This window comes from Alosa sapidissima, chromosome 10 (genome assembly GCF_018492685.1).
Source record: "Alosa sapidissima isolate fAloSap1 chromosome 10, fAloSap1.pri, whole genome shotgun sequence".
In the NCBI taxonomy this organism is placed as follows: Eukaryota; Metazoa; Chordata; class Actinopteri; order Clupeiformes; family Clupeidae; genus Alosa; species Alosa sapidissima.
The window spans coordinates 6,379,110-6,406,953 of record NC_055966.1 but is presented as its reverse complement, the minus strand read 5'-3'; the positions used below and the strand labels follow the sequence as shown (position 1 = coordinate 6,406,953).

The window sequence follows — 27,844 nt, the reverse complement described above, 5'->3', positions numbered from 1 at the left end:
GACATTTGACTCATGGTATGGATGGATTTCAAGATGTGTAACAGTACATGAATCTGAAAATATTCCCCACCCTATATTCTGCTTGAACATGATGGCGTAAGTCAAAAAAGAGGTCAGGGTTTTGAAAGCTGTGACAAATCACAACATAAACATTCAGCATTCAGAGGTATTGCATGAATTTATTACTGTCATCATCATTATAATTATCATCATGTCTTGAGACCTTGAAAAACCAAACAAACAAAAGAGCACAGGTACACTTCAGAAGTACAAGCTACACAGTAGACATGCACATGGCTGCCACATGATGGATGGAAAGCCTGTCTGGATTTTGGCTGCCCATGAGATCTCAAATCAGTTGGAAACATCATCTCTTGGAGCACAGCCTCGGATTAAAACATGGATACCAGTCATAAAGTCCTTTGTGATTGTTACAGCTAGTAATGATAACGTTTTTGTATGCAGACACGAAGAAGGCAATGTTTTTAAGGCAAAATCATTGGCAAGGTTTATGAAATTCAGCCTACCTGGAGGCTACACTGAGAAAGGTAACATAATAGGAATGAACTGGCTGTTGACACTGTGTGTCAGACCACTTCAACACTAAGCCTCACAGCCCAGGAATGTGGGCAACCATTTATATGTTCACTGAATACACAACAATATCTTCACATGGGTTCATGTCACTGTCTGAACAGTTATCTCCTTTTGGTACATTAAAATGAAATACAGTTGGAGTGACCTGTATGATGACACTAAAAATAAATATAAATAGTTCACGGTCAGACAAAAAATAATGGTTAGAACACTTGCAAGAGTTATATGCATATTATCCATTTATTTACGTCCCTGTACTATACCTCCAGAAGCAGCCAACGACTAGCACAATTTCAAATGATCAAAAGTATTTTTTGTGATGTGGGTCTTCTTAATATAATAATCAGATCATATGATTATATGATTGGCAATTTGGAGGCAACTCTGGAGGTTGTAAGTGCCTTTTTGGGAAAAGAGTGCAAATCTGCCTACATTGTTGTCTGTGATTTAGAGTGTTAAATATTGTAAAATGTAACATTTTCAGTGTTGTTCACCTGTGTCACGAATACAAAAATCATCTGAATTATTTATATGGAACTCATTCGTCCAGGATTATATTATGAAGTGACACAAATCAACCTGCCAAGGTTAGGAAAACAGCATGTCCATGGATAAATAGACTCGCAAAAAGAACCCCATTCAAACACGGCAACATTTCCAAAGAAATGCACAGCATCTGCTTCTGGCCATACTGCAAGCACATTATGACTAATTCAAAGGTGTACGGGCTATTTCACGGGCTCTCCTACAAAATCAGACTACTGTACTGTGTTTATTGTTGGTATGCAGCTTAGGAACACATACTTGGAGACTATTAGCATTTGACTGAGGACATCACCGCAGCTTTGCAGATTTCACTGAATCATTCAAAGTACTTTGTCAGTTATGAGACTGGCTTGGAAGTCTCACAGATTTTGTTTTTTTGAAAATAATGTACAAAACATTACATTTATACATATAAACATGTTCAAACCAGCATCCAATTAGATGATTCATGTGATTAACTACATGTGACAGGTGGCTATAGTATTTACAGAGTTCTGTGCTATATCATTAGTAAGAAAACATTGAGTCCCTTTGGCACCACAAATGTCACCATACATGAAAATCAGTATTAGACTGCCCCCTGCCTTACACAAATCCACAAACCCTGGATCACATAAGCAAGTGTTACCTGTAGCTTATAATATGCAGCATTTCTTTCCTTTCCCTAATTGCTAACACGTTTACCACTATTGAAGTATTTTGTTCAGTACAGACATTTTATTTGTGGCCTTAATTGTTGGACTTATCATGGAAGTTCACATTGATGTCATACACTGTTTATTTGACAGACTATTTCTATTGTTGTTACCACAGTTACTATCATGGATAACTGCCATGACAGACATAATATTGCATGGCATGAGCCATTATGAGAACTGTCATGACATTTACCTATACTGGTAACATGACAGAGTTAGAACAAACCAGGAGAGTAAATGGCTGAAATCTGTTTAGTCATGGCTGACATGGTTACTGTATGTCAATCTCATGATGGAGTGTGCCAGTATTGGTTTTGACAATGCCTAGTCCGTGATCAAAATCTTAATACTAGGGGGTGGGAAGGGGTGCTTTTGAAAGTGCAAATTTGTGGCAAAATGTGCAGTATTTTGTCTAAAGCCAGTAACTGCAACAAAAAAAACAACACAAAAATGATATGCAGAATATCTGAATCTGCCAAAGGTTTAAAAAAACATACAAAAATATCCATCACAAACCCATCTCAGAAATGGACCACATAACTATACATGTTGGCCAAAAAATCTGTACAAAAGTCAAACTTGTAGAAAACACCAACAATTTCACTGCTCCAGATCCCTTCTCAGATTTGTTGCTCTTCACTCTATCTTCTACTTCAGTGGCTCCAAGAAGGCGCAACCATGCTCAGACCACAGCAGGAGCTAAACTTCTCCTCCATCAGACTTTTCATCCTCTCCTGATGCTCTGTGGGAAGAAATTGTGCTTTTCCTTGGCCCTGACACACAGGGCAGCTGATAACCAAATGCTACGCCTCAGCTGACATTCAGATAGGGACCAGGTGCATCATGGGAAGGTTTGTTTGGCGTGGCGTGGCACCACCCACACTGTACACACTGACCTATGGACTCTGCGCCCTCGTCTCTGCTGTCCAGCAGAGCGGAGGGAGGAGAGAGGATGTAGGTTGACCATGAGGCACTCTTTATGTACACTGGAGAAGGAACATATATATAACCAGCTATGCCTTCCTCTGTTTGGAAGGAGCTGTTCCGTGATGATAAGCACTAACATCCCACGTGCACAACGCCACCCACTACACACCACATGAGGAATAGCCAGCCTCCACAGCCCTCTCCTATGAACCTGTTGACACACACACTGACTCACTGAGACAAACACAGAAAGAGATAGGACCCAGTCTTTTACACAGAGAGAGATAGAGAGATAGATTTAGAGGGAAAATGAGAGGGAGACAGAGAGAGAGAAAGAGATACATGGCTGCTTGAGGGCAGTTACACTGAGAGCCATTTTAAAGGGGCTGAGGTGGAAATAAGGGAGGGATAGCCGTGCACAGTCTACACCTCGTTGATAGTTCTCTCAGAGGGCTTGTACTCGCCCCCCTTGGGGGAGGCCGAGGCCATGCTGAAGGACTGGGTCTTGCGTTTCAAGCGGGCTCGTTTGGTGGCTAGCGACAGGCTGTGCTTGCTGGAGGAGATGATGTCCGAGATGAATTTCTTGCAGTCCACGCACACCTCCATGGTGCTCCAGTCCTCTGTGAGCTCCTTCGGCAGCTCCACCTCGTCCCTGGATGAGCTGGCACTGTTCTTTGACAACCTGCGCAGGGGTGAGGGAAAGAAATGAGAAACAGTAGGAGAGAAAGAGAAAGAGGAAGGGGGTAGAAAAGATCATCTCCTGTGCCTTTATGGGAGGTTAGAAATACATCTTTATCATCACCATCACCACCCCCACCATCATCCTCTTCCTGCTCTTCCTCCTCATTATCATTATCGTAATGTTACAGGCAGGCTACACTAGGCACGTAACAGAAGCGCTCCGTTCTTGTAGTGTAAAAAATAGTTTGCATCACAAACTGGGGTAGCCAGTTCCATTGATTACAGTGGAAGCTAATCGTTGCAGCATACACTCAGCGAACAGAACGCTTCAGTTACATGCCTGGTGTTAGTTGTAGCACCCCTACACAACCAGAATCACAGCCAGAGGTAGATCTGTCATTTAGTTTCACTGGATGACACCAGTGAGGGGTCAGGTGTGGTACCTGGACATAGTCCTCTGGATGGCGTGTCGGCGGGGGCTCCCGCTGGCCTTCTCGGGCTTCTGAGCGGCCGGCTCCATGGCCACAGTACTCGTGGAGGTGGATGGGCCCAGAGAGTAGATGGGCAGGCTGGCGTACGGCCTAGACGGCAGCCTCATCTGAGACGGGCACACAGACAGGCAGTGGGGAGTCAGAGGGACACGTGTGAAGACTGAGACCAGGAGGGCTTGACAGATATAATCTTTATCAAACTGTATATACCTAAAAGTATAGATATATAACCATGTTTTTCTATACCAGCTAAAGCTGAACAAGAAAAGGATACAACAACATGTACAACATTATTAATGAAAAATACATGAAGTAACTGAGATAATTTCTCACCTTCTTACAGCACTGGGAACACACAGGCCTAAAACAAACAGAGGGGAACGGGGTTGGGAGTGTTAGGGTTTCTTAATCTTGAGAAGTCTGCAAGCCAGCAGGTGGAGAGGTGAGAAAGAGGAGACCACTTTACCTTTTGCAGAACTGGCAGGTGTAGGACCAGATGAAGAAAGAGAACCTCTTAGTTCGGCAACAGAAGCAAAGCTTTTTGAGAAAAAAGGTCAAAAGGTCAACTGGAGAATATATACGATTACAACACATATTGTCTCTGTTGTCCATTAGGATAATTAAAGGAACACAGTGAATCTGTACTGCAGAGTGTTTCTGATCTGAACCCAGTGTGTTGGGCACGCTTTAAAGGTGTAATACTATGAACCCTCTCACTGATGTACACATTAGCTTGTGGCTAACCTTTCCCTTCTTCAGAGCATTGTAGACGTCCCTGTACTGCTGGAACTTCTCCAGCTCGGCTTTGACAAGCACCTGCCGGATGTGCATCACCTCCTCCACTGTCAGCGCCAGGCACTCCACAGGGTAACAGAACTCCTCCTGACGGAAACGCAAACCATAAACACGGTTACCACGGCAACATCCGACATAGGTCTCTCACTGTGTTTCAAATGTCACCACCCTTCCCCCTACCCCTGCGTCCATCCTGACTCGGCCTGTCTCTCTCTCTCTCTTTCTCTCTATCAGTAATGGCTGTCAGTGTCAACCCTAAAGAGCCCTTGTCAGGATTACAATGGTGACGTCTCCAGTGCAAGATGGCAAGCTGTTTCCATCATGCACTACAGGAAGCCCTACAACTGAGAGAGACAGCCAGGTGATTGGCCGAGTAAAGAGATCTCTTGTATACGGAGGGGGTGCTTTGCGTTCCTAAGGATCGAACACTAAACTGTTTCCTTAAGGTTAAGTTGTAGGAGACCGGAAATTGACACATTTTTTTGATGTTGTGAGGGAGCACTCCGCAAATTGAGTCTTTTGAATGTCCTGGTGCTACAATGTGGGATAGTGGTCAAGCAGTTCAACAGATTCAGCCAAGTTCAGCTCAGTGATCAAATCCAAACTACCTCAGGGCTTCTGTTTGTGTTTGTGCTCTAGTCCCTTAGCAACATGACCAGACTTGCAAAGTATGCTTAGTTACCGCATCTACTTTAGTGCACTTAATGTGTGTCTGATGTTGTTAGCGCCCAACATGAAGAAGCCTTAGCATTACATTCACTAACATTACAGGTCAAAAATGGATATCATCATCCCTTGAACACTGCACTCAAAGATTAGCTCGAGAGAGAGAGAACATCTGGTGGGCACTTGACATGAGATTCAGTCAAAATGTGCTACGCTACGGCTGCTGCTAAAGATTGAGAAGCTGAGGCTTTGATTTGAGTAATGATTAGTGCACCGCTCTGACCTTTGGATGCATTCAACATCCAATACTCAGCAACACTGAACTTGAAACCACACAAACATGATGTGACCAAAACCACATCTGTCTCAAGAGGAGATAAATAGCTACAAAAAAGAGAGACAATTAAATTAAGTTACATATGTTTACAAAATGGGTTTGATATGAACTACCGAAATGTTTATACAGGTTTTGTGAAAATGGGGTCAAGTTTAGTGTTACCCACCATACTGGGTGAATACTGCCCTCTAGGCTAAATTGACGAGCTAAACAAATGGTTGGCTACAAGCAGGAAGGGCTGGTGCAATTCTATGCTCTAAGCTGCGATGGCGACCAGGCAAACCTGAGGCACCTTCCTCCCAGAGCTGTCCACTCGAGTGCATAGAGCAGCGAGTGAGGCCACCATGGCCAGAGCTAAGGCCTCCAGAGGGAGGGCGCTGCAGATGGGGTGCAGGGCGGAGTGAGAGAGGCGGAGGGGCATCCGCCCCAGCAGGCAGCCCAGCCACATCACCTGAGGGGGCAGGAGGTCCACATGGGAGGAGGGTGGAGGGAGGGGGGAGAAGTGAGTGGAGGTGAGATACAGCCATGATGGAGAAATGCAGGTAAGAATGGGGGGGGGGGGTCCTGTGAGAGGGAGCAGCTCTGGCAGAGGGGGGAGGTCATAAGATGCACCAAGCCAGTTCAGCAGCTGATGGTGATCCAGCATAACATAACCTTCTTCCAACTGAAGGACAGCATGTACGCAGTGCGCGGAGAATGTATAGATCACCGAACTTCTGCTCAAGGATGTAACAGTTATGTAATCCTCTAGAGCTGTGGGCAGCAATGCTGGAGAAAAGCTTTTTTTTAGGCAAGTTGAATTTTTTTTAACCAATTACTTACTTTCCATTAGTGTTGAGAGCATGCTCTACATTTTACAGTTTGTATACTAATTTGATAACATACACTTGAATGCATCAGAACTCTGCAGGAAGTGCAGCAGCTATTTTGGAAATCATGTAAATATTTGTTTCTGTAATCAAACCCAAAATGTTTTTGTGAATTCACTAAAAGATCTTTTGACAAGTTCAGTACTGCTTTAAGAACTCACCAGAGACTTGGAGCTTTGCCTGGTGGGAGGCATAAACTGGCGCACGTTAGTGGGCGTCTCCTTCTCTATGGAGTGCCTCCGCTGGGCGATCTGCCGCCGCTCTGGCTGCGGGGTGGACGAGATGGGCAGGAACATGGGCGGCGCTGGGAAGAACGTGCAGAGCACTCATCAAAACCATGCCAGAATGGTCAGCCAGTGGTTCACAGCACAGCAAAACCCTGTGTGGTCAAACCTGCCGTCCACTGAGGCCACTAAGGCAAACTCACTTTTCTTTCCCAGGGCAGTTTCGGGAGACGTGTCGTCCACCACTGACGTTGCAATGCTGGAGCTGCTGGCAGATCTCCGACCCACCGTCTCGTCCTGGGGCCACAGAAAGGACAAAATCTCACATGCTTGTGGACACAGACTGCTAATGAACACCCGGAGGACAGGACCAAAAAAAAAAACGTGACCACTGGACATACAAGCAGGGTCTCCACACACATACACACACCCACACACAAATAAATACATATCCACATATAAGCACATACTCTCGGCCCTTGAATACTCACGTCGGAGTCGGAGCTATCCAGCTCGGACAGTGTGGGGGCTTGAAGCCTCCTCCTCTGAAAGAGGCCCTGAGATCCAGCACTGCCGTTCTGATGCGGTGGCACGCCATTGGCCAGAGAGAGCGTGCTGGCGGCCTTCCTCGCACCATCAGGGGAGGATGTATCTGCACAGCCACAGGCAGATAATCACACACACACATGCATCCAGTCACAAACAAACATAAACTGGAAAACAACAGAATATATAGAAAACAACAGAATATATAGAGAAAACAACAGAATATATAGAAAACAACAGAATATAGAGAAAACAACAGAATATAGAGAAAACAACAGAATATAGAGAAAACAACAGAATATATAGAGAAAACAACAGAATATATATAGAAAACAACAGAATATATAGAAAACAACAGAATATATAGAGAAAACAACAGAATATATATAGAAAACAACAGAATATATAGAGAAAACCAGCACGTGGGTGAGAGGAAAATGACTGGAAACGGTGTGAGGGAGCCAAAGCATGGAGTCTGACTTATGGCAAACGCACAGCAGAAAGTGTTAGTCAAGACCTGCGTTTGTACTGAAATTTCTTATTTCTTTAATTTCGTTCCCACCACCCTGTTCACATTCTTTCATCTATTCCATATTCAGTGGAGGATAAAAACATGAAAGTCTTTGCCAGTTTGAGCAAAAAAATTGCCATGTTAATGAGCTTTGGCTTTACCTACAGACCAACAGTTGCGTTCCTGAATACCTAGTGGCTTTATTAGAGCGGAGTAGACAGATGGACACACACAGATAGGCCTCGGCAGGGGGCAGTGAGAGGCAGGCTCGGACACGCAGGCACGCAGCTTGACTGCAGTACAGTACCTGGTCTGCATAACAGGTCCTGTGGGGAGCTGATGCTTTTCCCTGCACCTATAAAGGAACACCTCTGTGTGAGATGAAAGAAGCTTTTTCCAGAAGGGATTTTCTCCAGCTGCAGTACAGCATATTGGAATACTGACACCTGGCCGCTTAGGAGAGTAACACAGCCTGTCTGACAGCCATGAAAGCCATTATGTATTCTGCGCCTCTACCTATCTTTAGCACTGGTGGTGAAAAGCATAACAATATTTCAGTCTTTCAGAAATCACACACAGTCTTGCAGCTGCCATTTTGTCTGCATCATAATTATTTTCAGCTGCATAAAAAAGCAACGTGTTTGGAAATTGAATACTATAGAAAATAGACGAGTCTTTCAGTGGACCTGCAAAAGGTGTCTCGGGGCCTCTGCGTACGTAGCTGTGGATTTGTGGCAGGCGTGTTAAACTGACTCCATTAGCTCCTCAGATTAAATTCTGCAGTCTCATTTGCCAAGATGAAAGGCCTCTCTGTGTGAGAGTGAAGGCCTGCGATGAAAGTCCACAGCCAGCTAGCACACTCCACTGGGCTTATTTTTGGAACAGAAACTAAGGAATGGTGCAAGGACCTTCAAAGGCTTCCAGTTAGTGACTGTTCTGGAAACAAATGATTAAATTCTATATGAGCATGCAAACTATGTAGAAAATGGCTGCAACAACAAGCTGTAGTGTTCACCTTTCTTTACATGCATGAACTCTCCCTCTTCGTCATTTTATATCACTTTGTATACAATTGCTATGGTTGCTTGAGCTGAACACACATGACATATTTCCAAATGATGAAGATCTTAAAATATGGGGGTATATCAGTATCAAAGTTGAAGATGATATCAAAGTCTGAACATGGCAACATTCCAGATGAGGAATCCAACTGAGGATCAATGCCTCCCTAAATGTAAATATCATAGTGAATTATGTAACTGAAATATATAATTAATATAACTGAAACCAAAACATTAGTCTTGAAACTCCCAGAAAGTGTAGTGTGAACTTTTAGAGATGATGACATATTCATTACCCAACCCATAGCAACTGGAATGTTACCAGAACTGACTGAAGAAGCATGAAATGCAAAATGTGGATGTCCAACCACTGCACAACAGGTTACAACAAAAACCATCACAAAACCACAACAGAAAACCTGTAGCCAGGCAGCCTCTCAGCTATTTACCTGACGTGTCAAAACTCTGTGACATGCTAAGCGGCCTAATAGCTGCAGGAAAACAGGCAGGCGGTTAAAAACATCAACAGAGGACTTAGTGGTCAGGCAAGAAAACGGAGTAAAATGCAGACTGCTTGCAGAGCTACTTGTCTCTGCCACAGTTTTAATGAAATAACAGCCTTCCCTGAAGAATGTGTTATTGTCTGTGCTGAAGTATGAGAAACAGAAGCGGTAGGACATTTCCTCTGCAGTGAAGCAATAGAGGAGTGGACACCACCAGGATCTGGACACATCACACTCCTTATTGCTTCCAGTCACCATGCAAAACAACGATTCTCACATGTATCTAACTTACATTTCACCCAACACACATTCAATACTGAATTAAGTGAAAATGAGAAATTCAGCAATACAAAGAAATGTTGGGCTGGCTATATGTGTCCTAGTGAGTGTATTTGGAGCATGCCCAGATACGGAGGTGCATGAGGAGCGTGATGCAGTGAGGAGGTAGCTGCATCGCGGTCAGGAGAGAGCGTCTCTGTGACATGGAGAGCCATCGGAGCCCTCCATGTTGCCAGCTGTGCTCAGCGCCAGTGCTGCTAGGGCAGCCAGCTCTCCAGTGGCACGCTGCCTGCAACCAGAGCAAAGGTCAGGCCAGACTGCGGAGGCTTCATTGCTGCTCAAACTGAATTGAGTCTTAATGGAGCTTTGGCATGCGGGCGTGCCGATGATGGCAGGAGAAGTGTGCAGGCGTGTGATTAGGACACAGCCGCATGATAGCGCTATGTGCCAGAATAAGGGATGTCGTGAGTGCAGTGGCTTCGTGTTTCATATTGTGCATTTTTCTCTAAGCATGTATGGAATATACTCTATCTGTTTTTGTTTGTTTATGTCTCTATGTGTTTAAGTCTATGTACAGTATGGGTATGATTGTGGTGTATATATGCGTGTAACGGAGCAACGAGAAGAGCAAGAAGAAGAAGAAGAAGGGATGTAACAGAAGAGAGAGAGAGAGAGAGAGAGAGAGAGAGAGAGAAGAGAGAGAAGAGAGAGAAGAGAGAGAGTGGTCCTCTCACCTAGTCTGCTCCTGCGGATCATGTCTGGAGACACAGGCCTCAGCTTCCTCTCAGACTTGATCCCCTCCAGGATCCTCTCGTGGAGGCTTGGAGGACGCTCTGTCACAGGCTTCAGCTTCCGAGCCGCCACCTGCAGCCAGGCAGGTAGGGAAGAGAACCAGGGGAGGCACCGAGAGGCAGGGAATCATTCAGAGGGACCCGTTATTAGTAGCTCATTATGCAGCTGGTTGAGCAGCTCTTGGCATGCCATTTGGTAAACAAATAAGCCTCTTGAGATGCGTTTTTTCTTTCACATTTAAATTCACTGTGCACTGAACCACTTTATGAATTTAATACTTAACTAATTAATTACCTCACATCCCTATAACCTACTCTGATTAAGAGACTGTTTTAAATCACTGGTTACAGCAGGAAGTCACTCACAGGATTGAGAGGTGGTCTCGAGCGAATAAAGTCCAAGATGACCTCATGGGCACTTTTCTTTAGCCGTGGAGGAATGTCTCCATTCACCTGCAAGGACACACAAATGGGACGGCTCCATTTTATTTGGACAAACAACCAATAGATAGGAACATAACGTGTTTGAATTCTTTTATAGACTGTCCAACCAAGGTTTTAGAATCAAGCAACTGAAAACGGTTAGAGTTTTCTGACACCATTTCCCATCAGGAATGAAACATTAAAAAAGACCAGTAATGCTTTAAGAAAGTTGATTAATAATGGGAAACATTTGTTTCTCTAAGAGCAATTTCAACTCCCCTCCTCTACCACAAGAGGCTACTTAGAAAATTCTTTCATGCAGGTTCATGGAATCAAGATTGATCATTGAAACCATGTTGCAAAAATACAAAAAAGTGATTGACTTTATCATTATAGGTCATTACAGTATATCTTATCATTGTAGTTCCTAAAACATTGGTGTAGAAGGTGTTGTATAGTGAGATGTATGAGTTTCAGGAAGAGCCCCAGGGCTCACAGTGTACTCCTTTAATTCATCTGCAAACAACACTAATCCCTCTCCAACCAGCACATGACACTTAAAACATCTTCTGGTATTTCCAGTTTGTTTACACTTGGGTGGAGTGACAATGCAAACAAGTTTATCAATTGTATTACATAATTCTAAGACAATATGTTCAATGAATATCAAGTAAATGTAAATATTCCTCTAGAACTTCATATTGAGGGTTTAGCATTGTACTTGTTACAATACTTCCATTAGCAAGCAGTAGAACTTGCCAAACAGTCATTTTAAGGCCCTGAACTTGTCAGGTTTCTTTAGAACTTCAAAAAGAAACATATTCCTATATTGACTCACCATGACCTTGCGCAGCTTGTAGCGCTTGAAGCGGATGTCGTCCATGAGCATCTCGTAGGGCGTGAGCTGGAACTCGAAGGGCAGCGGGTTGTACTGGCGCTCCTGCACCTTCTTCAGCTTCACGCCGTGCCTCAGGTCCCTCATCACCTGCACCCAGAAACAAGCCTACGCACAGGAGAAACCCCGCGGTCAGAACACAGCAGCCGGACACACCGACCAAATGGCCCCCAGGACTCAGATACAAGCAAATAAGCTCAAACAGCTCTGGGGACGATTACACAAGGGGAAAAAAATGTTTGTGAAAAATACCCTTCGTACCTATAGATTAGCTGGGAGGAGAATGTGGGAATGCCGAGAAAACATTTAAATCCAGCTAATACCAGTGACTAATGGGGAAATGTCAATGCTGTGGTACAGAGTGGCGTATGTGTGGCGCCCATATGTAACTGAGAGTCAGTGGGATAAGGAGCTTGGCTGAGCTGAGTCTGGTTTGGTCACAAGGCAGCACAGACAGGTATGAGGTGGCGGTGACAGGCCCCTCACCCAGTCAGCGTTCTGCAGGTCGGTCAACTCTCGGCCAGGGTCGTCCACGGCATCGCCCTCGATTTTACGCAGGTTCTGGAGGTGGGGGATGACAAATAGATGGTCACATAGAAAGGGGGGGTGTGAGAGAGAGAGAGAGAGAGAGAGAGAGAGAGAGAGAGAGAGAGAGGTGTTTTACTTTTAACAACAATTTGTAAGAGCTACCTTTTAACAACAAAAAGACTGCTAGTCAATCAGTGATAAATTGATCATTTCACCAGAATTTCATCCATGAAACGAATACAGTAGTAGCTACACTAGTCTCTCCCCAGAAATAAGGTGGCTCACAGACCTTCTGCTTATTTCAATAGTTGAAAGCGGTGACTAATGTGAAGATCCAGTCATAGCACCAACGCTGCCTGTCAGCAGCTGATAATCAGTCTACAAAACCTCTGTTTCAATGCAACATTCTCACACTGTCTACAATGAGCAATAGGCTACAGTACATCAATTGCATGTGTCTGTGATTGTGAATAACAATATTATCCGATCATCACCTAATGTGTTCACTTCAGATTTGTTTCTTTCATGCTGACAGCAATAGAGACACACCAAATATTTATACTCCCTGGCACATTTTTTTGTTTGTTTTTGTTTTGTTTTATGTGTTTACATGTGTTTACTATCACACATGAACATGCGGTGCCCTCCTGACCACACAGCAAATCACGGGCAGCAGATTTACGCTGGGCTCTGGGCAGAGGGCATGTGTTCCTGTCCGGGCACACAGAGTGCCTCAGTAATGCAGGTACAATTATAGCTCCGTCACAGCCACCCTCTGTTGCCTCTTTTGTTATGAAATAAAAGGCCTGTTTTGCAGCACTGACACACAAACCTCCCCGAGGGAGAGGACAGCACCACCAGAGAGAGCTGCAGATGTGCTGTGTGTGTGTGTGTGTGTGTGTGTGTGTGTGTGTGTGTGTGTGTGTGTGTGTGTGTGTGTGTGTGTGTATGTGTGTGTGTGTGTGTGCGTGTGTGTATGTGTGTGTGTATGTGTGTGTGTGTGTGAGAGAGAGAGAGAGAGAGCATTCATGCATGTGTTTATAGGATAAGATAAATAAAATACTTCCTGTGTATACACACGTATCCATCTAAATTTACAGCAGCCAAATTAACAGGTCTTGATGCAAAGTTTATCAACAACATGAACATACACAGAGCTTAAACCTTGACCTACAAACTTCACCCCATCTCATGATAACACTAATTGCTGAAGGCTATAATCTGTAATCTGACTCCATTCCCACATCCCCCCTCTACCCCTGCTGATCCCAGATCAGTCACCTGACTCCCTCCACACAGTCGGATCACAATGTACATCAGCGCTTTGTCAATCTGCAGCCCCCTTAAATCCGCGTTCCTCAGACCGACATTTTCTCTCCCTATTAACGTAATCTCCTTACGCACTGCCTTGTAAGAAGAATCCGATCTCTTTTGTAACAGAGAATTATATAATGAGTGAAATCTTTGGCTTCATGCAAACGGATGGTGGAGGAAGGCAAAGTGTACGCAGAGCGCAGCCCCTTAGGGGAAGCACTCTCTGCAAAGCACTCCCACTCTTGCAGCAGTTTGGATAAACTCAAACTGTGAGCAATTATGGGTAAAAATATAACGCAAATGAGGTTGTCTTCCCATCTGTTTTTCCTTTGTTTTTCTGATGAAAGATAGTGCAGCTACTTAAGTAAGCTGTTACAATGTCTCTCCAATGAAGATGTGTGAGAAAATAACATTTCATTATTTAATTATTTTTTAAATAAATCTCCTTCATCATTATACAATAGATACTGTGTGTGCTCTTCAGCTGGTACAGGCAGTCACCCAGTACATTACAGATGCTATGCAGCTTTGTGCTGCTGTGTAAAATGATTGAGCAGATTCACAAGCAGATTGGCTGTAGACTCCTGCTGAGGCCAATGAGGCTCACCTTTCCAAGGCAATGTGACTGGGCTCTCTCTTTATCAATGTGTCTCGCATGCAATAGCAACTTTTTGTGCATCTGATAGCCATGTTTCAACTTAAAAACATCTCTGACTCAATCCTTTGTTAGAGTAAATTGCTGGCCAGTGGGGCTCTGACTGCATTGGAGAGATCTTGGTGACCAATGATCATGTGTTCAGACTAGTGAGGATGGATCCCACCAGAGCCCCCTCACCTCTCTGGCGCTGTGGATCTTCTCCAGGAAGGTGCGCAACTCTCTGGTTTCTGTGTAGAGGGCGCGACACACCGCCTGGTAGTGAGCAGGAGCATCGGAGGGACTCGGGAGGTGGGAGGAGCACATCTACAGGGGGATAAGAGAGAGAGAGAGAGAATGAGAGAGAGAGAACGAGAGAGAAGAAAGAAAGAAAGAAAGAAAGAAAGAAAGAAAGAAAGAAAGACAGGGATAAGGATGAGAGAAAGAAAGAAAGACAGAGAGATAGAAATGAGAGAAAGAAAGAAAGAAAGAAAGAAAGAAAGAGGGAGAGGTAGGAAAGGGAGAAGGAGAAAGAAAGTAAGAGTGTTTGAGAATGAAAAGTGTGAGAGAAAAAGTAGCAAAAGGTTACATCCTTTCACAAAAACATCATACACCCTTTCTGTTCAGCCGCACTGCCCCCTCCCTGCACTAGCCTCACCAGTGCCAGGAGCAACAGGTAGGCCCATATGAAGGTAGCGGCATGTGGCCGTCGGAGGTGTGAGAACAGCACTTAGAAACAAATCATGCATTCTCATCTCTTCCCTTCTCTCGTTTCACTTCTCTTCTCTTCTCTTCTCTTCTCTTCTCTCGCTTCTCTTCTCTTCGCTTCCTGAGCCTGAACAGACGGCACTCTGACTCATGCTCCACTTGAGTTCTGGCACAAGTCATTCTCCATTAACTGGAATGATCTAATCAGCAAAAGCCCTGGTTTGGTGGAGTTCAAAATCTCCACATCCAAATTTCCACATCCCCGTCTAGCATAATCCATAATCGGTTTGATGTGGATTAGCTTTGATTGGTGAGTGAACCTGGATTTTAAATAAACTGAAACCAAAATCTGAGTTTGGAAAATGGTTTGGGTAAGATTAATAATGTAAAGAAACAGTGGATTAGTATACATCTTTAGTGTGCGTGTGTGTGTGTGTATGTGTGTGTGTGTGTGTGTGTGTGTGTGTGTGTGTGTGTGTGTGTGTGTGTGTGTTTGTGTGTGTGTATATGCATGTTTTTTTTGTGTGAGTATAGGCGAGAAGGAAGTGGCCTACACAAATATAAAGGTATTAGCAAACAAATGAGACAAAGAATTCCAGGAACAATACATGCAAAAGAACAAAGGTGTGTGTGGGGATGTGGGAATGAAACCACCACAACACTAAGGTCACTATAATAATAATAATAATATTAATAATAATAATAATAATAATAATAATAATAATAATAATAATAATCTTTATTTGTATAGCACCTTTCATACACAGACTGCAGCTCAAAGTGCTTTACATTTGGAGCATATAACACAATAATAGAGAAGAGTCAGTCATGATCAGTCATTCCACTGTAGTCCGGCTACCGCAGTCTGTCTGCCACCTCCTACTGTACTTTTGTCTCACTAGTTGTCCCCGTGCTGCAGGGAGGAAATCACGCAGTGCAAAAGATTAGAGTCTCTGTAGCCTCCATTCTCTACACTGCACTGCACTGCACTGCGCGTCTGATGCTGCTGCTTATGTAACAGACTGGCTGGTTCATCTTAGGACCCGCTGCAGCTTGATCAGTGGAGTCACACGCTGCTTCCTACTGGAGTGTCTGCCCTACTCACCCCCACCACAACCCTTTGGGAGACTTTCATTAATTGCTAACTGAACAAACTGATAGGGAAGTAATGGAAACTAATGGAGACTCTGCAGTTCACAGCCTCACCAGTTCACTACTGACTACACCTCAATTCTCTACTTTACGGTGTGCCAACAGTACACCTAGGCTACAATAAAGTGTACACACTGCGTTCTTTACATTTTGTCATCTTCTATATACACAAAAAGACTGTACATATTGGGTGTAGATATTTTAATAGCCAACAAAGACATCTTCAGTCACTGCAATATGAAAGGAACGATACAGAAATGCAACATGTAAGAGAGGGAAATACCTTCAGGATTTCTCGATAGCTTCGGACACTGCAGGCCAGTGTAGGGTCATCATCACCTTCCTCATCCTCTTCCTCGGTGGCCTCGTAGCCCTCGTCAGGGCAGGTGTCCCTCTCGGCGTCGGCCATGTTGGTCATGAGGTCGATGAGCTTCTCCAGCGGAGGGCTCAGCTCTCGCTCCTCGTTCTCCTTCAGGCCATAGTCTAGAGCCTTGTAGATCATGATGCCCAGAGACTCAATCACCTACACACACACACACACACACACACACACACACACACACACACACGCACAAAGAAACATACATATTCAACAAAACATACACAGGCCCAGATGCACATTAAGACATGAACACACACACACACACACACACACACACACACACACACACACACACACACACACACACACACACACACACACACACAAGGACCCCTGCACAAACACACTAACTCTCATAGGCATACAATATGTACAAACGCAAAAACAACACAAATACAGTTAAAGAATACTACTGTACATTGCACAAAGGCCTACACCAAAACAGTGGATTCAAATGATACACTACAATTCAATACACAAATGTGAAACCAAAATAGACTGAGACTAAATCTATTCAAATGTATCTAGGGAACAGTCAACATGATGCTGTTGTTTGATAACAAAGACACGGATAACATTGTTTAATATTATAAAAATGGATCATATCATAATCGCTTCCTCTAAACTGCCATTATGAAGTGTATTTGTAAGGCAGTCCGTGTCACCCACGTTTATTGCCCACAATGAGCACCACCCATTAAACACAGAAAAGATAATTGGCAGACAAAGATGAATGAAAGGACAATACAAGTAAATGGTTTACAGCGTCTTAAATCCACATGTTCATGTTCTGCCAAGCAAAAATAAAGGGATGGATTTGTGTGGCGGTTATGTAATGTAATCTTCATCTCTGAGCAGTGCAGTGCGCGTGGCTGACAGCTGTGGTACTGTGAACGCAGAGCCATTCATGAGCATGTTCCCTGAGCCGTGCACAATACCATCACAGCCCATGAGCCCAGGCTGCTAGAGCTTCTGAGGCCAGCGTTTACTGTTGTGCACATACACACAGAATAGTGAATGTTGGCTTCAAGGGATCTGCTATCTGACAAAATTACTGTAAGTCTATACACTAATCAAAAGATGCTAACTTCTTAGGTAAGCATGCAGGCTTTACACAAACTCTGTTGGTGGTAATAACAAATACTTTCAAAGTAATTTGTAAAAGATTTCATCCTCATCAATTTTGTGTTTCCTTCATTCATTATAATACTCCTTGGCTGTGTAGCTGTAATGCTATTTTCTTCTCAGAGGAGGCCCACAATCAGAGCTCAGGGCTCAAGCTGAGAACCCCAACCTGTATCCCGGTTCTGTTTTAAATGAGGGAGTTGGGGAGTAAAGTTTACCTTCCAACAGTCTTAATCTGGGCAAGACAAATGACACAGATTAGTTGTGCTATCGCAGTCTGTGTTGTCAGATAAGGCAAATAGCTGTCCTTAAGGTAATTAGACCATGCAAAATGCATGTATTGTTAGGAGCCTGACCTAAATAAAAGCTGAATCCCTTGGCAATGTACAAAGATTTGACTGTGAATGGAAACGTGAATGCACAGTGACCCTCCCTTTGAAGACCCAGTTTCACAACAAGCCAGACATCAAACGTGTCTGAGGGAACTACAACCTGCCGTGAGAAAGTCCTGATCCTTAATTGTTCCTCCATACCTGGGAACCTGGTAGCCTGAGGGACCAGCCGGAGCTCTGGTTACTACACATACAATCTGTAGCTTCAGACTCCATCATTATGGAAAAACATGACCAGGTTCCAGCATGGTTTGTAATACCATACTGCGTGAACATAGTATAGTATTATAACATAATAACAATGAATGTATTATAACAATAAATGGAAATTGTTAAAACGCTGTCCACTTCACCCTTCAGCTGATGCACCACACCAACATAAAGCCAGTTCACTGTGTCTGTCACCTGACCTGTTCTACAGAGACCCAGCATGTCACTGCATACTTTTACAGACCAGTAGGCATACTATTTAATGATAGGAATGACACCCTCCATCCCAAACATGGGATAGCATTACGACAAGTGGGGCATGGGTGAGTATACTGAGTTTATAGAAAATCACAGAGTCTGGGTCTGATCAACGTAAAAAGTCTGGAAAGTGCCATGTACTCATACTTAGAGTTGTTTTAAATTAAATATCATGAACTTTTCAAGGAAGCCAGTACAGCGCAATTCAGGGTCAGCTCTAAGTGCTGTTTTACTGAGCAAAGGGACAGAAACATTACCCAGCTTCCAATTATTTGTCCAAATCTTGTTCTAAAGCTTGTGACTGGGGGAAAGGGGACGTGGCAAAAAAAGACAAAAGAGAGGCTTTAGGCTTAAAACAAGTTGAGTGGGGAAAAACATCAGAGTCTGCCAAAGTCTGAGGAATTCCTGCCACAAGATGTGGGGGTTTCTAAAGCGCACCAAAGGAAACAGACTCCTGCTCTGCTACATCACCACAGGGCCACCTCAGGCCCCTTTTTCACAGTATCACTCATCTTAATCTTACTCTCTTACATACTCCATGTACTGTATTTCAAAATAAAACATTTCCTGGATGAATTGAAAATGCATAGCTTGGGAATGAAACTAATCTCAGAGCACATCCAAATTTGCTTTGGCAGATCCGTCTCTCAACTCTCCCACCGATTTTCCAAAATCACAGAAATCCCATGAACCAATCACAACTGTGTATCCGTTACTGAGTAGTTTTTATACAATGACAGGCAGAGGCAAAATTGAACTGATAGTGTCTCAATTGAGCATTGGTTTGGTGTTAGCCAGTCTATGGTTACGGCCCCAGACCAATTCTCCATCAAGAATTTTTCTGGTGTTAATTCCTATCAATGTACCATTACATAAGTATAAATGACACAGCGGTATCCTTGTGTGTTGTACATAACAGGATCAAACTAATATCCTGAGGTTATACATATTGGAAATTTAGTTTATTTGAATGCTCTACTCAACATTATTTTTTTAGAATGAAAATAATGATGGCTATTTTGTCCATCTGAGTTATATTACTTTATAAAATAAGTTCTTTAATGAAAACAGAAAAAACATGTACATTCAATTTCTGCTGTAAAGGGGCACATTTTTGGGCAATGTTGCTGGGCAACCACATAACCTTGGATGATCATGAAAATCTGAAAATTTGGGATTGTGTCAGCATTGCAATATTTAGGAACATTGCTCAGCAAAACTGCTCAAAAAGTTGCCTTGTGTATCATCAGCCTATAATACACGGGGTAACTTTTTCAGCCATGTTGCTGAGCAACCACGGTTTCATATGTCCTGAGTGGATGATCATAGCAATTTGCTTACAGATGATTGAAGTGCTTTGTCTACTGATGGTTAAAAATGTTGACCAGTCAGTGGGAATGTGCCCGACCAACAATAATCAGGAACACTGGAATGCTCAAAAAGTTGCCTTGTGCACCATCAGCTTTAATCCTGCCAAGACATCTGGCCATACTGTACTAGTTAGAACAGTGCTGTCCCCAGTCAAATGAATAAGTGTCTGGTTAGCAACATGACACTGCTCTGCTACCCTTGCTGACTGCAGCCATGCTTGTTACATAATCAAGTTAGAGAATTCTCCTGCCACTGGGCAGATCTCCAGATCCAGGACAATAGACATAAATAAACACTCACAATAAATATATATACGCACAGATATAAGCCTCTTCCTCCCCCATGTCTGTCTGGTCAAATCATGTCTAGTGTTTATTCCCTCTTTAATGCCACCTGATCTGTGATGCTAAAGTCTTACACATCTCTCAAACATCTCTCAAAAATGATTGTTCTTTCAATATAGAGTTTCTTTCACATCACTGCATAAATACAAAATACAAGTTAGACCACCAAGGTTAATCTGAGACCAGTAGGCTATATTCTGGCACAGAATCTGAAGAGGGACACTTTTCAAAAGCCCACCTAACAAATATTTGGAGCATGGCTCAAATATTCCAAGGCTCCTTAACCTAAGAGCTGAAGCAGGAAATGAATCAGTTGGAAATAAACTTTGGTTTTGTCCCCTGATAGACTGCGACTCGCTCACCTTGGAAACCCAAGCCAGGAGCACAAAGAGGCGGAGAGCTTTCTGAGGGAAGAGGTCTGCTTATGCTTGCAGTCATGCCCCCCCTCCAACCCCCCCACGAAGGGCAGGGCAATAATGGCAGCTTTGTCTGCCCCAGCGTTCATTGCCCTTTGATGTGCCCTATGTCATAAAGACTGAACAGTTGCCCATTTCATCCAGAGAAAAATCATCTTGACCTCCCTGTCAAACGGAGGTGACCTGCAGCAGTAATCATGGGGGTTATTATGGAGTAGGGTGGACTTCACGAAGGATGGACAGAGGGGGTAGTTATGTTTTGAATCTGAAATTATGTTTCCTTAGGTTATGAAATCTAATTTAACATTAATAGCTCTGAAGATCAGAACAAATCAAAATAGCTCTCAATAAAAAGATTTAAAGTTTAATTTTATGTGATTTGTTGTGCTTATTCATGTTTGTCTCAGTACTGACAAGTTGGTAGACATGAACAGGCCCTTATGAGAGTTATATTAAATGTCACAAATGAAACCCTAAGCACACACACACCAGCTCACTTGCACATATGCACACACATGCACGCACGCACACACACACACACACACACACACACACACACACACACACACACACACACACACACACACACACACACACACACACACACAAACACACACACAAACTTTTCCAGAACATGGAAAGATACAGACAAATACGTCATGAAAAACTATGTTTTTCTAGCTATGAGTTGACATGTCCTGATATGTCATTATTTCGGTGAATGTCCTTTTTTACATCTCAATCTCATTCAATCTGGTCATTTGAAGGTCATCTCCACTTCAAAGTCTTCCTCTAAGCGAATCACAAGCTGTGGCAAAGTTAAAGGTGACAGAGAAGAGGTGGAAAGTAATGAGACGTAATCCACCACGAGAGGGAAAAGAAACAGCACGAGACTAAAGGCCCTTTGATGATGCCATCCAGATCATTAGGAGTGTGTTGAGTTCCACACCAAGCCAAAACACAGGGAGAGATCTGCCATGTTTTGCTCTAATCCTAACAATAGACTGCAGCTAAAGTCCAAATGACAGGAGGGCCAGAGATAAAAGGCACCAGTCAAGAAGATTCTAGAAGGTCAATCCTGAGATGCGTTTCCCACTCGCTAAATCATCTCTTCTCTCGCCGTGACTGAGACAGGTAGTTTGTTTGGTCTGGTCAATTAAGGGAACTGATGACACAACAAGATGTCTCGCTCAGGGTTGGACTCTAAGGGTGTGGCAGCTTCTCCATTGCTGACAGTGACACCTCTCCCTCTCTCTCTCTCTCTCTCTCTCTCTTTAACACACAGATGCACACATGCACACTCTCTGTCTCTCTAGTTTTCTTTGAAAAACCTGCAATGCATAACCATGTGTCATGAGCCTCACAGAGCAATCACTCATATCCTCCTGTCAGGTTAAGCAGAGCATGAAAACCATCATGTCTGCACATTTCATTCCCCACTAAAGGGGGTGATCCCACTGTGCCGCCTCTCTAGCAGCCAAAAAATACTGGGGCGCTCCAAACTGCATTCTCAGGTTGGACCAAACTGCTCTGTCTTGATGGACCAAAGGCCTCTCTCTCACAGCAGGCTAAAGTGACTCATCATGCTCTTTCACTCATTTCCTTCAGACTCTGGTCACTAAGAAACCTCTATCGCTGTTTAGATCTGCTGCATGAATCAGCAAGCACATCCCATGCAGGTAATCAGGTAACCAATAAGTGTTACATACTGTAGCAATGAAGAGTGTTGATCAATTCCACTTACAGTACATGTCAAAAGTGTTCACCATTTCATACTGAAGGCAACTTTACTATGACTGTCCTCACCAATAGCTGTTTGCTGATCTAATAGCAATGCAGTGCTATGAGGATTATATTTCACTGCTGGATGGATAGTGGAGAGTCTCTGGTCTATTATAAAATCTAAATAGGTGTTAAGTGTCTCATTATTGAAACAATAGAATCCTTTCCCTTTGGTGAAGCATGAATGAATGACACCCCAAGAAAAGTAGACAGCTTTCCAGGGAACGGGAAGGAAAATTGGGACACACACACATGCACACGCATACGCATACGCACATGCACATGCACACACACACACACACACACACACACACACACACACACACACACACACACACACACACACACACACACACACACACAATCTTTTGATCTGTAATTTTTAATTTCCTTACTAGAGGGTGTATGGGCCAAAACAAGCACGGGTAATCATGAATGTTAGCAATTCTGAATAGTGCTGGTGATGATCCCACATCCACACTTCCTACTCCTTGACCGAGTTTCAGAATTTCCTTCACCAATCCACCGTGAGAACTCATCTCTGCTGAAAAGCTGCTTAACCAGGATTTGTCTCAGATTCTCTCATTCTCTCAGGGGTGGGCCATGCACCATTTAACTGTGTGTGTGTGTGTGTGTGTGTGTGTGTGTGTGTGTGTGTGTGTGTGTGTGTGTGTGTGTGTGTCTGTGTGTGTGTGTGTGAGCCAGAGTAAGAGAGTGATTGTGTGTTAAATGTGTTTCAAGTGTGCATTATTACCATGCAGACTTTCTGCACTCCACTGTATGTGTGTTATGTGGGTGTAAGAATGGCAAGTGTAGTGTAGATTTGTTTGTGTGTGTGTGTGTGTGTGTGTGTGCCTGATCATGTGAGTGTGTTAGTGGGTGTTCCATCTGCTCTGGTTGCTCTACTAACTGGCACTCATGCCTCTCCAGGCCTCCCACAGCAACCATGCAGGACTGATCCCAGAGCGCGCCCACCCACCCACCTCACTCCAAATCACCCACACTCGCTCAGCCAACCACACAACAACCACTCACTCCAGTCAGGCAGACGCACGTTTAGCACTGATCCAGAATAAAAATGTCTGACACCGACAAAGTACAAATAATTAGTTCTTCCATCACTAGAACAGCATTTGATTGCAAATCATTTGAAAATGACGTGTTGTTCTCTCGGAGGGGTAACTACTGACCCTGTGGTAAACCTGTCTGGACAAGGGGGACGCCTGGAATGCATGCGGTAATCTCAGCAGGGAAACCATTACTACTCCACTCTAATTGGGCTTTTAAATGTCAACAGCCACTGACATCAAAGAGGAGAAACTCAAAGTGACATTTTCATTGTGCTTGCTAAGATAAGTGGCAGAACCCAATTTACACTCTCTATTAATGTATGTGCTTGAAGAGGCACAAGTGATGATGTCAGTGTGAGGTGTACCGTAATTGGAATCTGAGGCCATCGAGTACACATGTAGATTTGTATAAAAGCGATATCACACTTTTACTCTTACAATCAAATATGTGTACAGTACTGCATCTCCTCAAATCTAGAGAGCTACACATATTCAGTAAATTATGATTATGATTATGATGAAGATTAAAAAAGTCTTTCTGCCAATTCCCACGCCCATTATGAAGTGTCTATTTCCATTACAATCTAAATAAAAGCTTACACTTTATATAATGTAACATGTATGTGTTACGGAGGTGAGTGGACAGAACATGCTGACTTTTGGCCCTGCAGTTCCATACCAGAAGAGAGAGAGAGAGAGAGAGAGAGAGAGAGAACCACTCACCTGTTTGGATGTGCAAGGTGAGGCAAAGGTTTCTGTGGAAAAGAGAACCCAAAAGTAAGTTGGGGAAGAACAGGGAACAGTACACACACCAACCATATGAGTATTATGCAACGGCCAGGCCAGCAGTGGCTCAGTTTATTATAAAGGAGTAAAGGAGATGTGTGTATTTTTGGAGACACACTTCCTTTATTAAATCAGAAATGAAAAGACTTCAGGGACATCTACAGTACAGTAGATCAATTAACAGATCAATGCATCTGTGAATGCTCAGTGAATCTCTATATTTCCATTGGAATTATCATTAGAATGACACTTTATTCTAAAAGTAGGCCAACAAATATAGATAGATAGATAGATAGATAGATAGATAGATAGATAGATAGATATACTTTATTGATCCCTAGGGGAAATTCAAGAAAGTGGGTGTTCCATCTGCTCTGGTTGCTCTACTAACTGGTACTCATGCCTCTACTATAGTCCTTTGTGAACAGAGCAACACCTTTCTCTGCAACCACAAATGGGATTGTATTCTGAGTAGGTCAATCTAAAGGATGTCCACATTTTCTCTCATTGACAATTGTCAAACCATCCACCACAAACCTATAGGCATGTCAGCTACAACATATTTTGTGCACTGGTCTTAACTTTAATATGGTTCTGTATGGCCAACAGAACCATTTGAACCATCTGTTTTGACTACAGCGGAACAACACAGACCAGTGTCCATCACCACTCAGTGGGAACAAATGGCTTCATTGTAAATGAGTGAAGGGAACCCAGTTCCGTGCCTGAATGAAAACATTTTAATGGCCTTCCGTACAGAAATGCCAGTCTGGTGAAATAAAAGCATTATGCCCAAGTGCTCCAATATGGAGATGCTTCACCGTCTTCCCAAAATGTCTAACTCAATACACAAGGGCCTTAGCACACAAACAAGTATAAGTAATGGAAGTGTTTGGGGAGTAAGCTAGTAATGCTATCAACTTCCCACCAATTTCCATCCTAAAAACCCTCATCCCAGGCCACCTGATTCTGCATCTCCAATTAGACAGATAGATAGATAGATAGATAGATAGATAGATAGATAGATACTTTATTGATCCCCAGGGGAAATTCACTAATGTACCACTGCCCATGGACTTCTATCTGGAGGTGCAAGGAAGTATGTCACAGACCTAAGAAACAGAGATGGAAATAGTTTTGTGTTGGATGTACTTGTCCTGTTAGGCAAAGTCTGACTAGGCGCCATAAGGCACAGTCCTGCTAATGCCAGATAAAAAGCATCATGGCTTGTAAGACATTGAACTTTAATTTCTTTTGGTTCGAGGAGGTCACCACCTGTCTATATGGCACACAGCACCTGGTTGTGCAAGGCTGAACACATTCTTGTGGCACAAATTCTGTCAACCACTCCAAAGAACAGACAAAAACAGCCTTCATTTAGGTAGCAAGCTGCGTGCACAATGTTGAAAAGCAAGAAACACTTTAAAGCCCGCGGGCTGAACCCTGGTGTATGAGAAGGCTGAATGACCGCTCCTATATCAGGTCAAAAGGAGCATTTTTTATGGGGTTGCAGTGGTCCATGAATTTGATGAACAATCAACAAACAACAATTTGATGAATTCGATGAACAATGAACAAGAAGCATGCATCTCCACAAACAAGTTATAATCCTCATTACTGCTAAGGCATGAGGAAGTAGCACAACTAATTTGTATACTCAGCTCACAGACACACCCAAGGAATACAAAACCATTGCCAAGACACCGGTCTAGCTGAGTCTTTTGAGCATTACATGAGATAATGTCAACACAATGACAAAGCAAGACTGTCACCACCCTTTCAAGTCTCCTGCTAAATGCTTAGTGGTGTCACGTGGTCCATATTGTGTGAAAGTAGAATTCCAATCCATTCCAAATTCAAAAGTTACAATATACACAACATATTGTGTACAATAATTCTCAACAAACTGGCCAGTAGGATATTAACAATACTTACAAATATGTTTTTTTTAGTGGTATAAATACCAAAAGTAGACCACTTCAACACAATTCTCACTGGCACAGATGTGTAATGAGAACTAACACATTCAATGTTCAAAATGACAATACCTGAGCATTCTTAAAAGTGAGTTGGATTATGTTATATTCACAGACACAACACAGCCTCTGTTTGGGATGACAACAGGGCGTTCTCTCTCCAACACCTCTGGCCACATCACCCTACTCTAAAGACAGTTCCACATATCCACACATGCGTTGCCATCTTGAAGCTATCCAGTAAATCCCTTTACAGTCAGACGCATGGCCAATAGCCTCTGTTGTCATCCGCTGGTAGGCCCAGTTACTCATATTGCATAATTCTGGATACACCAATATGGCATTAGCATGAGACAACGATTTTGCTCCATTACGAGCCAAGATATTTCGATGCCCATGTTGTGATGCATGATTGCATTAAGTGGCAAAACTAGAAGCTACCCCAAAAGCCTTCGAGTAAAGGATTTCATGCAGTCTTAACATCAGTGAAAATGGATCACAACCCTTTAAACTTGATATCGAGACAACCCACTCCAAAATGTCTAATGGAAATAATAAGCCGTTTTTGTTGTTGTCAGACAGTATTATTACATAAGGAATTTACCTGGACCAGTGCCATGATGTTGCAATCTGATAACACCATCTTTATAGATTCTCACATCAGCAGGACCGTCAATCCTTCTCGCACTGCCCACTGCTACAGCACCGGCCGATTTGGAATTTCTCCCCTTGTGTCCCTGCGCCAAAGACCTGCAGCATTGATAGCAGACAGCCCAAGCCTGCTCTTCGTTTATCGGCTGATTGTAAAGCTTCAGAATCTCCTCCAGTGACAGCTCGTTGCTCTCATCCTCACTATCCATTTTGGGATGCGCTGGAGTCGCTTGATCCCTGCGATCCTGATGGACCGCAGAATCCATCAGCTTCTCCTCGTTTGTCTCTCGGCATTTCGCCATCCTCTCATCCTATCTACTAAGAGAGGGGTCAAGGGTGCGAAGAAGAGAAGCGAAAACCAAAATAAACAGGCACTGCTGCAATCTGTCATTGAGAGAGATGCAGTCACCTCCCCTCGCAACAGCACTACCATTCAATGACCAGCTCCACGCCTTGCAGTGGTTTCGTATACACAATAGTCATATGACGAGCTCAGCTTGCATGGTCTTAAAGCTAGACATATTTCCTACGTTGTGGCTTGTGGAGCAAAGGGACTGAAAGGTTAAGGTCCAGTTTTGCACACAGGCACAATTAAAATAAGTCCTATTTTTAGTGAATAGCCTACCCTACAAATGAATTTGTACATTGCATTGCAATTGAATGTCTACATTGCATTGCATTGCATTAATTGCATTCTAACATTTCCCTAAATTGAAAGCAAAAAATAATAGAAACCTAGGCTATATGTGGTAGCCTTTGATGTCAAATTACATGTTTCTATGCATTCAGGAGATCTGCACATTGTCTTACACCTGAAATATTTCAATTAAATGTATTTCTTTAAAGAATGCATGACAACTCCTGCTTTCCTTTACTTTTTTTTTTTATTGTATTGTGTCATTTAT

At 43.2% G+C, this 27,844-nt stretch overlaps 1 protein-coding gene across 4 annotated transcripts; it reads right to left on the bottom strand.

The window, feature by feature from the left end:
• Window positions 1–159: 159 nt before the first annotated feature.
• Window positions 160–27,357, bottom strand: spire1b (spire-type actin nucleation factor 1b). Of its 4 annotated transcripts, none has more exons than XM_042107857.1 (17): window positions 26,893–27,357; window positions 24,250–24,281; window positions 16,460–16,699; window positions 14,518–14,643; window positions 12,327–12,401; window positions 11,784–11,948; window positions 10,889–10,975; window positions 10,466–10,595; window positions 9,399–9,440; window positions 7,323–7,483; window positions 7,035–7,128; window positions 6,769–6,911; window positions 4,685–4,822; window positions 4,407–4,477; window positions 4,274–4,301; window positions 3,893–4,047; window positions 160–3,450 (listed from the first exon to the last, which is right to left on the bottom strand). In XM_042107857.1, exons 1-17 carry the CDS (start codon window positions 27,239–27,241, stop codon window positions 3,192–3,194), a joined length of 2,295 nt encoding a protein of 764 aa, XP_041963791.1. In that variant the 5' UTR covers window positions 27,242–27,357; the 3' UTR covers window positions 160–3,191. The 4 variants fall into 4 exon arrangements, with proteins under 4 accessions (XP_041963791.1, XP_041963790.1, XP_041963792.1 ...); XM_042107856.1 differs by lacking the exon at window positions 9,399–9,440 and adding an exon at window positions 8,196–8,243; XM_042107858.1 differs by lacking the exon at window positions 9,399–9,440.
• Window positions 27,358–27,844: the final 487 nt, after the last annotated feature.